Here is a 17,983-nt window from a genome sequence, read left to right as displayed (position 1 = left end):
TTTTATTATTATTATTTTTTGCTTTTTGTCTTTTGAATTAGATGAAAAATAAATACTATAATTTTTTTATTATTATTATTTCTCATCCTCTCGCAACTTTTCTCCCATTTTTCCATGTACCTTCCTCCTACCTTTATTACTTCATACCTCCTCTCCTTCTTCCTTTTCACTTCCAAACAGTATACACGCCCACCACACCCTCTATCCTCCATCCTCCCTCCTCCCATCTCCCTCCTCCCTCTTCTCCCCACCCATACCCCTCCCACCCTCCACCCTATTCCCCTTCCACCCTCCACCCTATTCCCCTTCCACCACGTCCAGCTCCTCTTCTCTTCAAGGTCAATTGATGGACGAACAAAGCGAGAAGGTGGACGAGTCAGGCGGCTAGTCAGTCCTCTTACTCATTTACTCACTCACTCACTCTCTCTCTCTCTCGTTCACTCACTCACTCTCTCTCGTTCACTCACTCACTCTCTCTCTCGTTCACTCACTCACTCTCTCTCGTTCACTCACACTCACTCTCTCTCGTTCACGCACTCACTCTCTCATTCGCTGATTTATTCACTTTTCACTTTCTTGTTCTCTCACACATATGCTGTCTAACATAAAGAGCTCTCACACTCATTTACTCACCGGTGCTCTCACTCACTTCCTCTCACATTTACTCATTTACTCTTACATTTGGTAGTCTCCCGATTTAGAAATGGAAAAGTGTAGTGAGAATTTATTTTAATATTTCATTGCTTTGTTATTATGTGAAAAGGAACAAGAGAGAGGTGAAGAAGGAAAAAGAGAAGAAGGAGAAAGAGAAGGAAAATGAAAAGGATACATCAAAAGAGAGAGATAGCAGGAGATAGATAAAGAGAGAGAGAGAGAGAGAGAGAGAGAGAGAGAGAGAGAGAGAGAGAGAGAGAGAGAGAGAGAGAGGTGGGAGAGAAAGAGAGAGAATCAGAGAGTTATGATATACAGAGAGAGCAAAATCGAGAGTGAGAGTGTAAGGAAGGGTTAAAGGTGAAGGGGGCGAGGGAGACAGAAGGGGTAGGGAAAGGAGTAGGAAAGGGAGGGGGGAGGGGAAAGGAGGAGGGGAGGGAGAGGAGAAGGGAAGGGGGATAAGAGGCAGGCGGAATGGGGGAGGAGAGGGGGTGAGGAGAGGAATAGGGGAGGGGGGGGAGAAAAGGGCCGGTTAAAGGATCAGGATTTCCCAAGCCGAAGAATCCGGCTCTCCACGTCTCGTCGAAACCGCTCCCAGTTCTGGAACTTTCGCTTTCTTCTCCTGGCGGCTATTTAGGAAAGAAGGAGGGGGGGGGAGGCAGGGGGGAAGTGAGGTGGTCTTTGTTTATGTTTTGGCGTAGGCCACGAGGAAGAGTGACACTGTATTTGTTTGTTTGCGTAGTTATTACCATCGGATCGTCGTTTCACTCGTCGTTTTCAATATTTCTAAAAGACGCAGCGATTCAGTTCCTCATATTTTTTTCCCCGACGATAAATACTATAGCAGATACGGCTTGTTAAACTGTTATTAAGGATACTAACCAGCTTGTGAAGTGAATAAAAAAATAGGTCGTTTGCCAACCACATACTGATGACGCACCAGTGCAGGTGTACTGACACCTGTAAGCCACATGTAATAACTCGATTATCCGCTTCTTTCACAGCAAAACGATCATAAAAGCAAACAAAACTTTTTTTTATAAAAACTAATTTAATTAAAACCTCTTTATTGAGGCTTCATAACCTGTCCCAAGCTCAAATTGGTTCATGATGATGTATATAGATATCAGGTTTCCGCGATATGCCACGTGTGTCGATATCACTCGACCCTGACACGTATAGGAACGAGGTCGACTAACAACCGAGGCGCAGACATCAAACAAGCACTCGATACGTTACAGTTTCATCCATTGTGAAGATTACGTGTGCGTGCGTTTATTTAGCGAAAGATTTGGATCTCACTTTCTCTCTTTGCCTCTACCTCGGTTTACGTCTGTCTTTCTCTCCTTCCCTCTCTCCCTTCTCCCTTCCCTCCGTCCCTCCCTTTCTTCCCTTCCATCCTCGCACCATGTCTCTTTATCCCCCTTCTTCTATCCCTTTCCCTTCCCCTCTCTCTCTAACATTTCGTCATATGTGAATGTCTGTTATCAGCATTTTTTTTTTCATATTTCTCCGGAGACTTGGGAATGTGATTAGATTTGTCGTTATAGCACAGTTACTGTTGCTGATATTACAATATTACATTTTTCATAGTCAGGTAGTTATCGTTGACAAGCTTTAAATTTTTGATTAGCTTCATTACCGTAGCAGTATATAACATATAAATCAGAATCTATCCTCACTTGTATCGCGTTGTCTCCTGGCGATACAAGAACCTTCTGGAAAGTTGGTCTCGGACCAGCTTGGTTTGGCGCCAGTTTCGAAAAGAGAGATGATCCGCCGCTTGATCACTGTTGCACGGTTGCAATGTGGCTGTTGATCCGAACAGGTTTTCTTGAGCCGAACGAGCGGGTTTCTTCCCAGTGCGTGTTGTCATGGCGTCGGCAAGGTGTAGGACCAAGTATAAGTTGGTGTACTTTTGCCGTTACCTTAATCGGGTAGCTTTGCCATTACCTTAATCGGATAGTTTTGTGGTTTTAACTTATTCGAATAGTTTTGCCATTGCCTTGATCAGGTAGTTTTGCGTTTTTTTTCCACATTCGAGTAATTTTGCCATTACCTTTATCGGGTAGTTTTGCCGTTACTTTACACGGGTACTTTTGCGGTTTTACCCTACTCGAGTAATTTTGCCGTTACCTTACCCGGGTATTTTTGGAGCTCCCTGCGGCGGTCCTCGGCGGCGCGGGAGAAAGTCCGTCTCGAGAGCTGCCTTCTGAGGCCTCTTTCGGGTCTGCTTCCCACTTGGTATCTTGGACTTTTTTATTGTTGTTTTCCTCTCTCTCTCTCTCTCTCTCTCTCTCTCTCTCTCTCTCTCTCTCTCTCTCTCTCTCTCTCTCTCTCTCTCTCTCCCTCCCTCCCTCCCTCCCTCCCTCCCTCTCTCTCTCCTCTCTCTCTCTTCTCTCTCTCGTCTCTCTCTCTCTCTCTCTCTCTCTCTCTCTCTCTCTCTCTTCTCTCTCTCCTCTGTCTCTCTCTTCCTCTCTCTCTCTCTCTCTCTCCTCTCTCTCTCTCCTCTCTCTCTCTCTCTCTCTCTCTCTCTCTCTTCCTCTCCCCCCTTCGTCCCTCACCTTCCCCGCTCCTTCTCCTTTTACCTCTTCCTACCCCTTCCTCATACCGAAGCCAGATAGTTATGATAAACCGTAAACCAGTATTTGCATTAAAAGTCAAGAATTGCAATATTGAGAAATGTCTTCAGATACCAAATTCTCACGTTTACACAACTGCTCCTGCTAACCCGTAATAAAAAAAAATGTTTTATTGCCCATTTACCTCGTTGTCTACTTCTTGCGCCGTATCTCTTATCTTATCTTATTCTATTGCACATGCGTTTATGTCCTAGAACAGAGATATGGATCCGGTTGGACTTTCCTAGAGACAGACGAAAAAAATGGTTCGAATATTAATAGGAACAAACAAGTGACATTTTGAATTTGATACCAGGGAATGAGGAGAGAGTGGGGGAGGGGGCGTACCCTTTACCTAATCCTGCTACTTCCTTCTCCTCACTCTCATTCCCCCCCCCCCCCTTCACCTCCTCATATACCTTTGTCTTTTTTTTTTCCTATAGGATATTTCTCTCCGTCTCGCTTTAATTTATAATCTCCGCCCTTTTTGTATATTTCCGCCTTTTCATCATCATCATCATTTACGTCTCTGCCTATTCTTCCTCTGTATCTCTGCCTTTTCTTTTTCATCTTCCCCTTTCTCTTCCTATCATTAGCCTACTCCAACTCCTACTGCCTTTCCTCCTCCCCCCCCCCCCCCCGCACGAGGTCACAAAACTGCTTCAGAGGGCGTCGAGAGGTCGTCCGTTGATCCCAGCTTAGGTCACGTGATTTGCTTATCTCGGGTCATATGCATTCTTCTCTATCTTCAAGCCGTTTGCTAAACAGTTTAGTAAACATGTAAATGTAAACAGACGTACACTAACAGACCCTACGGTCGGTCAAAAGTTACCTATAACCCCGCCAATCTCGCTAGTTCCCATTAACCCAAACAACAGCAGGTCCGAGGCCACAAACCCCTCCCCCCCTTTTCCTTCACACCCCCGACGGTATCTCCCCTTCTTTCGAGACGCGACGACCTGTCTGTAACCAAGGGAACCTCGATTGAGTCGGCGCGAGCGTCTCCTCCTCCTGGATGAAAGTTGAGAAAGTGAAAGTTCTGTTGAGAGATTAGGAGAGGAGGGATTGGGACGGGGGGGAAGAGCGAAGGGGGAGGATTCCTCTTGGTTGTCAAGGGAACAGGAGTTGCGTGGGCGTCCGTGCTTGTGCGTGCTCGTGTGAGGATACACATCTGCACAGTCAGGAAAATGTGACCTTACCTGCAAGATCAAACATCATGACATTGTCATATTTTTATGATTTGTAATAAAGATGCAAAATAGGTTCTTGAACGTCTCTTCATGGTCTTATGATATCCCATGATACAAATATAAAACCCACGAACTATGCCATACTCTTCTCATTGTAATGACGTGTGATACTAATTCCTATCCCTTCGTGTCCCTCCGCAGGAATCTTCGCCTACCTGAACTACCTGACCCCCAAGCGCCGCGAGGAGATCATTGAGCTTCTGGTGCGAGGACTGGAGAGGCTCGAGTACCGCGGCTACGACTCCGCAGGTGGGTGTCGCAGGCGGAGTTTGAGGAATGGAGGGGGGGGGGGGAGCTGTGGGGAGGGGGGATAAGGGAGGCTGTGGGAAGGAGGAGTAAGGGACGCCGTGAGAAGTGGGAGGCTGTGGGAAAGGGGAGGGGGGTGTGGGGAGAGGGTAGACGGCGTGGAGGAAGGGTCATTTTAGGGGATGAAGTATTTTGTGGAAAATTGTAGATTGTTTGAAGATTGTTTATGGTTTCAGAAACTATGTTATTTTTTGTATGCAAGGGAAGGATAGCTCAGGGAAAACTTATTTTGAATGGGAGATGATAATTAATGAATGTAGAATAAAGATTAGAAATATTGGATAAATAAGGATAGGAAGAGGCAAGGCTAGCCACAAGAAAGAGGCCGCATTTATCTCATGTTATCTTTCCTTATCTCTTTGCCTAGATTGGAGAGACGCACACCTGATTGTAGATCAGATATTTATAAAGGGGGAAGTAGGGTGAGGGGGGGGGGGGGCAGATAGGATATGAAAGACCGTTGACATTTCCTAATGACACTGATAGTCATTGTAGGATTTATTTACTTTGGTTCTGTGATGCTATTTATGTCTCGTCTTTCTTTTTTTTTTTCTTTATTCTCTCTCTCTCTCCCTCTCTCTCTCTCTCTCTCTCTCTCTCTCTCTCTCTCTCTCTCTCTCTCTCTCTCTCTTCTCTCTCTCTCTCTCTCTCTCTCTTTCTCCTCTTTCTCTCTCTCTCTCTCTCTCTCCTCTCTCTCTCTCTCTCTCTCTCTCTTTCTCCCTCTCACTCGTCTTCGCAATTTTGCAATTTGTATTGTATTCAGAAACCGGTATCGTTGCAAAACGATAACCTGTCACTGCAGTCTAAGATGACGCAACCTCGTTGATGCTTGCATCTCTCTCTCTCTCTCTCTCTCTCTCTCTCTCTCTCTCTCTCTCTCTCTCTCTCTCTCTCTCTACCCCCTATCTTTCTCTCTCTACCCTCCCTCTCTCTCTACCCCTCCCTCTCTCTCTACCCCTCCCTCTCTCCCTTCCCCCTCCCTCTCTCCCATCCTTCCTCTCTCCTTTCCTTCGCCCTCTTTCCCTTGCACTCACCCTCTTTCCCTTTCCTTCTCCCTCTCACCCACCTCTTTCCCTTTCCTTCTCCCTCTCTCCCTTGCACCCACCCTCTTTCCCTTTCCTTCTCCCTCTCACCCACCCTAAAACCTAACCTCCCTTTCCCCTTCCCTCAGGTATTGGCATCGACTCCGTGGACGGTGGCGTGTGCCTCATCAAGCAGACGGGCAAGGTCAAGTGCCTCCGCGACAAGATCGAGGCCCAGAAGGAGAAGCTCGCCTTCGAAAAGGAACATGAGGTCCACATCGGCATCGCCCACACCCGCTGGGCCACGCACGGCGTCCCCTCCGACGTGAACTCCCACCCGCAGCGCTCCGGCGAAGGGAACGCCTTCGTGGTCGTGCATAACGGTGAGGAGATTGAGTGAGTGTGTGTGTCTGTGAGAGAGAGTAAGTGTGTGTGTGTGTGTGTGTGTGTGTGTGTGTGGTGTGTGTGTGTGTGTGTGAGAGAGAGAGAGAGAGAGAGAGAGAGAGAGAGAGAGGGGAGAGAGGAGAGAGGAGAGGGGTGGAGAGAGGATACGAGAGAAGAGAGAGAGAGGTGGGGGTGTGTGTGTGTGTGTGTGTGAGAGAGAGAGAGAGAGAGAGAGAGAGAGAGTTCGGCTATATATGTTTAGGTGTTGCTGGATTGTACAGGTGCATCTGAAACAGCTGTATCTTTATTGAGACATTTGTATAAACGAGTCATTTCACAAGCTCCGTAAAGAAAAAAAAAATCTCATCTTCATCACATTGCGTCACTCGGCAGAGCTGTTTGAAGTGTGTGTTCATCTCCATCTCATTAACTCCCTTTATTGTCTCTCATGATCAATTGCTCTCCCTCCTCATTCCTTCCTCTCAGCTGTTCCATCCCATTCTGACCTCCTCTTCCACCTCCACACCTTGCTCTCCCTCTCTCCCATTTTCTTTCTCTCCTTTCCTTCCATTCATTCCGTCTTCCCTCCCACAGGAATTATTACCAACTACAAGGACGTGAAGCAGTTCCTCATCCAGAAGGGTCACAAGTTCGAGTCCGAGACAGACACTGAGGTGATCGCCAAGCTGACCGAGCACCTTCACCACCTGCACCCCACCTACTCCTTCAGGGAACTCGTCGAGCAGGTGGTGCAACAGCTGGTGAGTGTCGGGGATGGCCGTTTCTCTTCTGGCTGTCGGGGTTCGATTTGTTTCTGAGGGAGAGGGAGAGGGAGGGAGAGGGGGTGTGGGAGGGAGAGGGAGAGGGGGCGTGGGAGGGAGAGGGAGAGGGGACGTGGGAGGGAGAGGGAGAATGAGAGGGAGAAGGAGAGGGAGAGGGAGAGGGAAAGACAGAGAGAGAGGGAGAGAGAGAGAGAGGGGGAAGGAGAGAGAGAGAGGGAGAGGGAGGGAGGGAGAGAGAGAGAGGGAGAGGGAGGGAGAGAGGGAGAAAGAGAGAGGGGAGGGGAGGAGGACGAGGAGGAGGTGGGGGGGGTTGAGGAGAGAAGTTTGCGTGTGAGGTTATATAGACAAACCCAGTGTTCTGCTGGTTGTGAACCACGGCGGCGCCACACGCCAAGGCCTCCCAGGTCTGAGGTGCCTTATCCCAGAACCTGTTTTAGCGGAGTTGATCCCGTTACAGGCGTCCTTTTCAAAGCCCCTTTCGTAACTACGCCCCCTCGCTCCTATGTCATTCTTCCGTCTTTTTCCGTCAGCTCCCTATCCCTTCACTTTCCTTCCACTTACACCCCCCTCCCCCTTCCCCTCCTAGTTCTCGCCGACTTTGTATTTGTAAATGCTTATTAAGTGGATTCGCTTTAATTCTTCTTATCTCTCATATTTTCGTTCCTGGTACCTGCGCCACGCGTCTCTCCCCCTTCCACTCCCAGGCGAATCGATTGTATTTGTTTACGATGTTTTTAGGGAAGAAAATTGCGGCTCATGTTGGAATAAACCCCAATATATACGTTGGTGTTTACGTTTAATTTTGAGGAATAGAGACTGGCGCTGATTAAGGGGGGTATGAGCCATAAGCTTCGTTGAATTAGGAACGAGAACCGTAATGGCCTGCGGTGGCTAGTCCTCCAGCTTAGCCAACCCGAGGGAGAGAGAAGCTAGGGAGTGAAAGCCGGCCCTTAGGGTGTGAGGTGGTTCTCGCTCCTTACTCTCAAAATTGGCTATCGTATCATTGACTGCCGTAGTAAAAGTAAACACGTAGTTTATCCTCTCACTATGTATATTTTGAACCTTGACTTTTGGATTCCCAATTTGTCGCAGACCTGTCGGTTATGGAAGAGATTGCAGTAGCAAGATTTCTTTCGCTCGTCTCGCTTGCGGTTGCGTCTGCGGTTTGATAACTGGAGCTGAGAGCCAAATGAAGCTTCACGACGCGCTCTTTCTGTGTCTTTTTTGTCCCATATCTTGCTAAATAGATCGTACTATGCTGTTCAGTAGGATTGAACATGCGCAATGCCAAACCAAGTCCAATCTTTTAGGGGTGTGAGACACAAAAAATTAGTTCGCATATTCATACTACCCACGTCACAGAAAATTAAACATGTAATTTGCTGTTGCTGTCATTTACATTATTTTTGCTTCAGATTATTTGTTTCATAACTGATATAACACTGACCTAAAACCCTAATCAGCCAAGTGTGATTTATCCTCATACAAGGAAAAAATAAAAGATTATTCAGCCAAACTCTATAGTTGTATGCCGTATTATTAAATTAATAAGCGAACTACCTGATTCCATTAGTATTTTCATGCCAGATATGATATTTTTGTGGCATTGGAGAGACAGGAAATCGGAAAAGACATGGTTCGTGCTTGGTATATCGCTAGAACGGAGTCTGAAGTCTCCAGTTCTCGAGATACGGACGCGCACATGCATACACGCACGTACACACGCGCGCTCACACGCACGCGCACGCGCACACACACGTTCACACGCACACGCATACGCATACACTCACACACACACACTTACACACACACACACACTTACAAACTTACACACACGCACTTATACACACACACTTACACACACACTTACACACACACACACACACACTCACGTACTCGCACACGCACTCACGTACTCGCACACGCACTCACGTACTCGCACACACGCACTCACATACTCGCACACACGCACCCACATACTCGCACACACGCACTCACGTACTCGCACATACGCACTCACGTACTCGCACACACGCACTCACACACACGCACGCACGCACACAAACACACAAACACACAAACACACAAACACACAAACACACAAACACACAAACACACACAACACACACACACACACACACACACACACACACACACACACACACACACACACACAATTTCCCAATTCATAATTGAATCACATCAACTATTTCATATCATTGCAAAGATACACACAAGGAGTGGACTAATCAATTCGCAACATTACAGGAAGGAGCCTTTGCTCTTTGCTTCAAGAGCAAGCACTTCCCAGGAGAGGTCGTGGCCACCCGCCGGGGATCTCCCCTTCTCGTGGGCATCAAAACTAAGACCAAGTTGGCCACAGACCACATTCCCGTTCTCTACAGCAAGGGTGAGCTTTGGCTGCGTGTCTGCCCCTTATTCACAAAGGTCCACAGCTCCTGATCACATGAGCTTTTCATAAAATCTAAAGTTGGTTATCATATATAAATCTGTGAGTCATATTCACATACTAGAATGTTAGCCTTGATATGAGAGTTGATAGGAGCTGTGGACTTGTTTTGTATTTCATATGTATTGCTTTCTAACAACCCTATTTTTGTTTGCAATGTTGATTGAATACAGCACTGATTAGGAGTTAGCTTGTGTATTTTTAAGCACCGTATAATTTAAAATTGAATATATTTGAATTTAGATTAGTCACTACTGGTCATTAGAACTGAAATTATTCTTGTTAAAGTATTTTATGTCTTGATTTGTATGTATGCTTTTTATATATATAATTCCAAATGTATTTTACCTTTCCTATTTTTGAGATACAATTTAGATATTTTAAGAATTATGTATGATTGATTAGGATATTAGTCTAGTGATAATTACCTCTAGTATTAGAAATTTAGGAGAACAGTATAGTTCGTCTAGCATTTATATATATTTCCTTTACTATTGTCCTAGCTTGAGGGTGGTTTAGCCATGTAATGCCTCCTTACCCTGGTTAACACCTAATGCTATGTTATGGTGACAGCTAACATAACACTTCAAAACCATCAAATGTGGACATGATGTCAGTGCCAACTCTTCAGAGTCGACCTTCATTACTCATAAAATTGGTCTGATTGATCATTATAATACTGATTAAGCCAGGGAGAGAAGTGGGGCGTTGTAAAGAACACTTGAATTTCATGTTTATTTATACCTTGAAGAGTAGTTAATGTAGTTGATCAGTTCGTGCAAGTTCATCCTTTGGGAAATACGTCTGGGAGATTGCCCTTGAAGTATTCTGTGCTCTGAAAGGTTCTATCATGGCTGAAGAATTGGCAGGTTGGTTTAATCCAAGTTCACTAAATCCTCACTACTAACCTGTTGGCATTATTTCCCCACAAACTAAGATGTGTACGAGTTCGGAGGACGGTCACTGGGTGCAAGAGAGAGAGGCAAGTGATGAGAGTGGAATGATCACAGATTTTCCTGCATGAGATGTCTGTGAACACTAAGCAATGTCTTTAAATTGCATGTTATGCTTCTATTGCATGCTTCTTTATCTAATATCTTCACACATGGTGAAAGAACAATTAAGTGTTAGACATTAATCACACATACTGTAATTACTGTAGCCTTGACAAATGTTTTGCAGCTGCCACATAGTTATACTCATTTTGGATGCCACACAGCACATGTAACGTGTGCATGAATCTTTCACCTGTAGTTGGTCCAAGGTTTGTTTAAATTGCTTATGGTTGAAAAGCTTCTAGATTCCAACAGCTATTGCCCTTATTCTTCATTAAGATCATAAATGTATACATAAATTTTGTGTACGACAAGACTATTTTCCCACAACAAAAGACCAATTTTTTTTTCTGGACTGATAAAGACTATGACTTAAGCAGAAACTGTAAACATACTGTACACTATTAATATTCAAGGCCACCATGGTGAAGGTGGTGTCAACAGTTTCTCTTCCTCTTTTCTCTTGAAAAAGAACTCCCACTCTTGAGAACTGGTTTGGTTTTTTGGTGACCTCTTTCTTGGATAACATTTCAGGTGGCTGGGTTGGATAATTGTTTGGTACTCAAGCCTGGGGACCAAGGTAATTGGATGGATAAAAAGATAACCCACAACTCGCAAAAGATGCAGGCTTTTCTGTGTGCATTTTCAGGAGTGAATCACCATTTTTGCTTTCAGAGTTATTCTCCTGTTTTATTGATTTATTGTCTGTTGGTAGGATTTACTAACCACCCCTTTTGTTCCTGATAGTTTGTAGGTCAGTAATTATGTTCTCATAGGGTTTATATATATGTATTTAGTTTTTTTTTTTCTCATAATCTTCTTGTGTCTATGACATGTTAGGCAGAGTTTATATATTCCAATAATTCACATTGAATCTTCCTCCCCTCTCATGTTTGCTCCTGCCTGCCCCGCCATCCTCGCTACATGCAGACTCCCCCGAGAAGGTTGAACTGAAAGGTAGTTAGTCAGTCCTTTCCCAAGTCAAGGGTTCTGGGCCATTGGTACAGATGTATTTAATTCTGATTTCTCTCTTTTATATTGTCTTAGTTTTGTAAATTCTCTCTTCTTGATTTATATATTAACTAATCAAATAGATGTTCTTCATCATGTTTATACATACGGGTTGTATATATATATTTCTCACATTGCATTGACAGAATTGGTCTTCTATGATTTCTGGATGTCATGACTCAAAACAATCTCCATTACTTTTTTCAATGTGAAGGTGGATTTATAGTATATTTCAACCTACTTTGAGTTTGAGAGCTATGTAATGAGGTAATATTTGTAAGCAGGAATGGATCATTAAGATTTCTAAAAAAATCATGCTTTTGTTATGAAATTTAAAAACAGTACTTAGATATGCAAATAATACTAACATTAATGAATAGCGGAAATGCTTTCTGTAAAATACACACACCAAAAGAAGTTTGATATATAAAATCCTAGTCTTTTTCTATAGCTACATTAGTCAGCCATCATAACTACCTCAAGATCCCTATGAACTCATGAAATCAGAGTACATGAAACACATATCAATCATTCAAACAAAATCTAATCTTCTGCATCAAAAAGGTAATGGAGACAACCTAACAGAAATGGTTCTTGGTGCTCATATTTTCCATGTGCATGAGAATAGACAAACTGTTCATGATTATAGGTAAGATGACACACTTGTGGTGATTTTCCTTACTTTTGCCACCTGTCTGGCAACTGTTGGTGATGGTGTTGCCTTGCAGAGGGTTTTCAGTCGTTTTCTTTCTCTCTCTCTCCCTTTTTATTGGATTTATGCAAGATTGAGTTTGTCTTTTTGGTGACTGATGATTTTGACATGTGAAGGTTGTTTTGGGATTATTATGAAATAAGGAGCTCTGATTTTTCTTTTCTGTTTATTTTTATTATTATATTTACATTTGATCTTTCTCCAAAATGCAATAGATGCTTGTTATGAAAGAAATATAATAAAACATTCCTTTATGGTAGTGGTATATATATATTGTCAGATATATATAGTATTTTTATATTAATATATTTATAAAATTGTATGTCAGATATTACTATTATGCTGTCATAGATTATTGAAGGTATTGCCTTATTTTAGATTGTACTAATTTTATAACAAGAATCTATTGCCTGGAGAAACAAGACAGTCATATGTATGAAGAAATAACATTCAAAGCAGTTTTTTTTTTTACACACCCTTTATGCCCATAAGTTATAACATACTCATACTTGTGAAAGATTCAGAAACTTAAACATATATATAATGAAATATGTTATATCTTCTTTATGACAAAAAAAAAAAAAAAAAAATCCATACAACTGAATAACTTAAAAATAACTCTTCACTAAACTTTATGCGACCCTTGGTAACTGTCATATCCACTATACCAACTTTTTGTGTGTGTGGAATATGAATGTTGTGTAACTAATTCTGTGTCTTGTTCTTTTTATGTCCCTGTGTGATTCTGTAGCTTGTTCTTGATGTAGATTTGTCTCTTGTTTCATTGTATCACTTCATTCAGTCTTACTCTTGTGTTTCTTTCTTGTAATAGTTGTTTCAATATTTTGTTTTCCATAGATGTTTTTTGTTCTCTTGCTGTTTTGTTTCCTGTTAAAAGTCAATATTTTTGGCTATGCACTTGGTTGTCCAGTTGGGGTTGTCAAGTATTTGGTCTTTCACAAGATTTGAATAGTGTTAATTTTTTGTTGCAATTTTTATATGCTTGATTTTCTGTGTAAAGAGAATTGTATTTTATAAAAGTTTAGACTTATGCATAGATAGTCCTGCTTAAATATCTCATTAATAGCAAATAGATTCATGAAAATATAAGAATTTTATTATTTTTTTTATCATCTTATGTCATTAGATCCAACATCACCGGTTGGAAATATTTTGTTGATCAATTTTTAATGACCTTGCTTATAGTATTTTAGGTTTCTTATTACACATTTCTGTTATGATTACTTAGAAGTTAATTATTTGAAGTAGACTTTACAAAATGTATAGGATATAGTTGTACAGTGTAGATAGCTATATTACCACTTTTAGTTAAAAAGCATATTTTATCCCTTTTTAACATCCTGTGGTTAATATTCTTCTCTTTAGGAGTGCTCTAACATTATGAATAGCCAGCACAGGTATTCAGGCTTCATTTGATTTAATATGACTTAATTAACCTTTTCATTTTCCAATCTTCTGAAACCTCCTCCAACCCGTCGGTCCTGATGATAGACTTAGAAGGTAATGGTTCCCTCTCGTTCTGTTCTCTATCTCTTTCTTTTTCTTTTTTTCCCCCCCTTTCTCTTTCTATATTTTTTTCAATATTTTGTTCCTTTTCTTCATTCTACCCAAGATGAGGACCTCTGCACAGTGGCACTTTCTCTTCTGACAAGCTGCACTGGATTTGATCACAACCAGTATTTTTTCCATGTTAGTGAAGGCCAGTGCCGTCATTAACCTGGAAGGAATATCCGTTGATCAATATGCAAGTTGCAAGTTGCAGATGAAGATTTGTGGAAAAGTGTAGATGTTTGTTAAATAATATTCCTCAAGATTACTTTTTATTTAATATTCCATAAATGTTTCTTTTTTTTCGTATTCCATGCTTGAGAACTAGTTTCTGATGTAACAGCAATAGAACAGGAAAAAATAGGGTAATTGTTCAAAAATTTACATTAGTTTAGTTCTCCCTGATCCAGGATCCTTAGTAACACACTAATTTTGATGTTTTAGGTTGCCGTTTCCCAAGTTTTGTAAATATGTTTGTCATCTGTAAATAGTAGTAAATGGGAAACACTGAAAAATGTTAAGTAGGGAATATTCAAAAGATAGAAGTTAGTGTAATGTTAAAGTTAGTGTAGAGTTTGTATTTTAGATTTAGATTGTGTTGCATCATATTCTTGTCTGTTGTTGACTTTGTAAATAATGTGTATCTTTGTTTCCCCTTCAACCCCACCCAATCCTACAACCTTAGCACTTCCTAAATCAGGTAATATTTTTTTTTTTCTTTTCATCATTGAGCGGGTGAACAGATGAATGAGTGAATGAAGAGTGAGTAATTGAGTGAACAAGCAAGCGAATGCAGTTGATTACACGTGTGCAATTATGTTGAAAGTCATTTCATTGACAGTATTTTTTTGTTTTTGTTCCATTTTTTGAAGCATTAATGAATAAACATGCTTCATTTGAATAATGATTCACATGCTAATATATATAATTATGTCTTATATAAAATATGAAAATATATTTGAAATATTATATTTTATTATGAATTGTAGCATAGCCTATTTCATGAAAAGAATTATTATTATTATTGGTTAATTGACTATTGACTGACATTCTGTAGGATTTTTCAATTAATAATTTTCTCATAATATGAATTGATTATGGAAACTAACATTGTTTTTCTAAATCTGTTTTTATATAGTAGTGGCATACTTTATTACATTTTTACTATTATTTTTCTAGGACACTAAAATGGGCAATGAAATACAATAATGAGGAATATAATTAATAATCAACACTGTACTCAACTCAAGAAACTTATTACATGTTAGAAATGACGTAGTACTTTGCCATACTTATTATCAGTAGTACACTTGTAAGATCAACTTTGTTAACCACATTCTTCTTAAGAATAGAAACATGACATCTGAATGATGCATGCAAATGCAACTTCAGTACTGATACTGAAACCATCAAAACACTTATCTGGGATGTTGGCTTAATCAAGAATCTTCAAAATGTTTAATAAGTGGCAGCCTTGATGTGACTGCATGTACCTAAGGCATCACACCGTAACACAACTCCTGCAGTTGTAATGCCAGAGCTCCCTGTGTTTATTTTTAAGTACATATAGTGTAGATGTCACACTGCATGACACCCTCAATTCCTTTGCTCTCTCCATGACATCCAGCATAGCCAAGTTTCAAACCTATTTGACCTTTAGAAAGCATGCAATCCCTCCCTTAACCTGTAGCACACATGACAAGACTAACAGCCGAAGTAGTAGGTTCTGACTATCACAGTTAGTTGTGTGTACCATTATTGTATTATCTAATCCATTTTGACCAATATTTTAATGTTTTCTCCCCCCCATCCTCCCTCCCACCCACTTCTCATTTTCATTATGGTTGGCTTCCGTCTCTGGTCGTCCTGCTGCATGACATCACAACCCCTCATATCCTTCTCTCCCTCATATCCAACAGACAACCAAGGTAAAGTATACTAGAACATGTGCTTGTATTTTCTCACATTCAGTTTTTATTCATGTGTTCTATTATAAAAGTCACAGTGAGTGGATCCACATTTTGCAACCTTTATTGTTAATTTTAGGCCATCTGCTTTTGATCTTTGGCTTGTTTGAATTTTTTTGTTTAAAAAGCAGTAGTTTTTTTTTTTACATGAGCCTCCTTTTCATTTTGCTTTTATTTTGCAGTGCTTTTTATTTTGTGAAAATCAGTTTTTCCTTTTTTCATGTTCATAATACTTGTTTTTTAATTTGCTGTTATCCTCATGCTATTTATGGATATTTAGTTTTGCATTTGTTTTGCTGGTTAAGAAGCCATTCATTTGGAACCTTTCTTTAAAACCAGAAAATATTCCCAAAAAAGACTCTTTAAAACCATTAATACCCCACAGATCATCGTCCCCATGCCAACGACATCCCCGCAACAGGCTTTAACCGCACACAGTCCACCACAGAATTCTTACCCTTGGGCGATGACAGGGAAGTGGAGTACTTCTTTGCCTCTGACGCTTCAGCCATCATTGAGCACACAGATCGTGTCATCTACCTTCTGGTGAGACTTAAATATCTTAATAAGATAAAAATATGGTCTAATTGATTATCAAGACATATCTTGGGAATGGTGGCTGTATTTTTAGGAGTAAGTTTTAATTTTATTATTATGAAGGACCTCATTATTTGTCATTGTTGTATTCAGGATGATGATGTATCCAGTGTAGACACAGAAGGTGTTCTGAAGATCCATCGTCTCAAACGCTCTCTGGATGACACACATGCCCGTGAAATCACAACCCTCAAGATGGAGATCCAACAGATCATGAAGGGCAACTTCTCCTCCTTCATGCAGAAAGAAATCTTTGAGCAGCCTGAGTCTGTAGTTAACACCATGAGAGGACGCATTAACTTTGACCGAGAGACTGTTGTCTTGGGAGGCATCAAGGTTCACAGCTTTTCTTACTCTTGTTAAATTGATTTGGGGAATATTTTCTAACAAACTGTAAATAATTCTTGGTTAACAATCACTAAATTAATTATTGCTCTGCAGGATTACATCAGTGAAATTCGCCGTTGTCGCCGTTTGCTACTTATTGCTTGCGGAACATCATACCACTCAGCAATTGCAACAAGGCAGTTGTTGGAGGAGCTCACTGAACTCCCTGTAATGGTTGATTTGGCCTCAGACTTCCTTGACCGCAACACACCTATCTTCAGAGATGATGTGTGCTTCTTTATTTCACAATCTGGAGAAACTGCAGATACTCTCATGGCTCTCAGGTAAGATCATAAAAAAAGTAAAGAAAAGAAAAAACATTTTATTTACATTTCTCATAAGGATTTTTGTTAGGGGATGTAGCCTAAACTTCACTGTTATTTCAGATACTGTAAACAACGTGGTGCCCTGATTGTAGGAATTACTAACACAGTCGGCTCTTCTATCTGCCGAGAGTCTCACTGTGGAGTGCATATTAATGCTGGACCTGAGATTGGTGTTGCTTCCACAAAGGCCTACACTTCCCAAATGATTTCCCTTGTTATGTTTGCCCTTATGATCTCAGAGGATCGTATCTCAGCACAGCCCCGCCGTTCAGAAATTATTCAGGGACTGCACAAGCTTCCAGAGCAGATCAAGGAGGTATGAATGAGATGAGATTCTTATATTCATTTTGCATTATTACATATAATGTACATCTTTTTAATCCTCTAGTCAAAGGGAATATAGTGTTTTCCAGAACAAGCCAGCTTGTAATTACAAATATATTTATATGATTTTCCTTCATCACAGGTGCTGAGTCTGGATTCAAAAATCCAGGAGATCAGTAAAGAAGTATTTGAGAAGAAATCCTTGTTGGTTCTTGGTCGAGGCTACAACTATGCAACCTGCCTTGAAGGGGCTCTGGTAAGAATATAAGATTATTTATGAACTGCATATTAGCCCCTTAAAGCAAAAATTTAGTGTTAACACTTTCAGAAAGTTTTATGTATTTTGTCTAGATTATGTATTTGTAAATAACATGATACTGATATCTTTGTTCTTGCAGAAAATCAAGGAAATCACATACATGCACAGTGAAGGTATTCTTGCTGGAGAACTCAAGCATGGTCCCCTTGCCTTAGTTGACAGAGGCATGCCCATCATCATGATTTGCACACGTGACAATGTATTTGTGGTCAGTATGACATCTTTTTCTT

General features: G+C 41.1%; 1 protein-coding gene across 16 annotated transcripts in view; it reads left to right on the top strand.

Annotated features, from left to right (window-relative positions):
• The window catches only part of LOC119572340 (glutamine--fructose-6-phosphate aminotransferase [isomerizing] 2-like), a 30,560-nt gene that overhangs the window by 11,086 nt on the left and 1,491 nt on the right, over positions 1–17,983 (top strand). For 2 of the 16 annotated variants that reach the window (XM_037919395.1, XM_037919394.1), the window contains exons 2-15: positions 4,664–4,771; positions 6,000–6,233; positions 6,829–6,995; positions 9,285–9,426; positions 10,424–10,468; positions 13,777–13,785; positions 14,519–14,533; positions 15,753–15,761; positions 16,186–16,346; positions 16,491–16,733; positions 16,839–17,068; positions 17,171–17,426; positions 17,577–17,690; positions 17,833–17,961. In XM_037919395.1, coding sequence (XP_037775323.1) covers positions 4,664–4,771; positions 6,000–6,233; positions 6,829–6,995; positions 9,285–9,426; positions 10,424–10,468; positions 13,777–13,785; positions 14,519–14,533; positions 15,753–15,761; positions 16,186–16,346; positions 16,491–16,733; positions 16,839–17,068; positions 17,171–17,426; positions 17,577–17,690; positions 17,833–17,961 — 1,862 coding nt within the window. Of the gene's footprint in view, positions 1–4,663; positions 4,772–5,999; positions 6,234–6,828; positions 6,996–9,284; positions 9,427–10,423; positions 10,469–11,471; positions 11,499–13,776; positions 13,786–14,518; positions 14,534–15,752; positions 15,762–16,185; positions 16,347–16,490; positions 16,734–16,838; positions 17,069–17,170; positions 17,427–17,576; positions 17,691–17,832; positions 17,962–17,983 lie in introns of all 16 variants that reach the window. The other 14 variants (XM_037919397.1, XM_037919398.1, XM_037919402.1 and 11 more) reach the window with 10 other exon arrangements.

Source organism: Penaeus monodon, chromosome 4, assembly GCF_015228065.2.
Source record: "Penaeus monodon isolate SGIC_2016 chromosome 4, NSTDA_Pmon_1, whole genome shotgun sequence".
In the NCBI taxonomy this organism is placed as follows: Eukaryota; Metazoa; Arthropoda; class Malacostraca; order Decapoda; family Penaeidae; genus Penaeus; species Penaeus monodon.
This window is presented reverse-complemented; position numbering and strand designations above follow the sequence as displayed.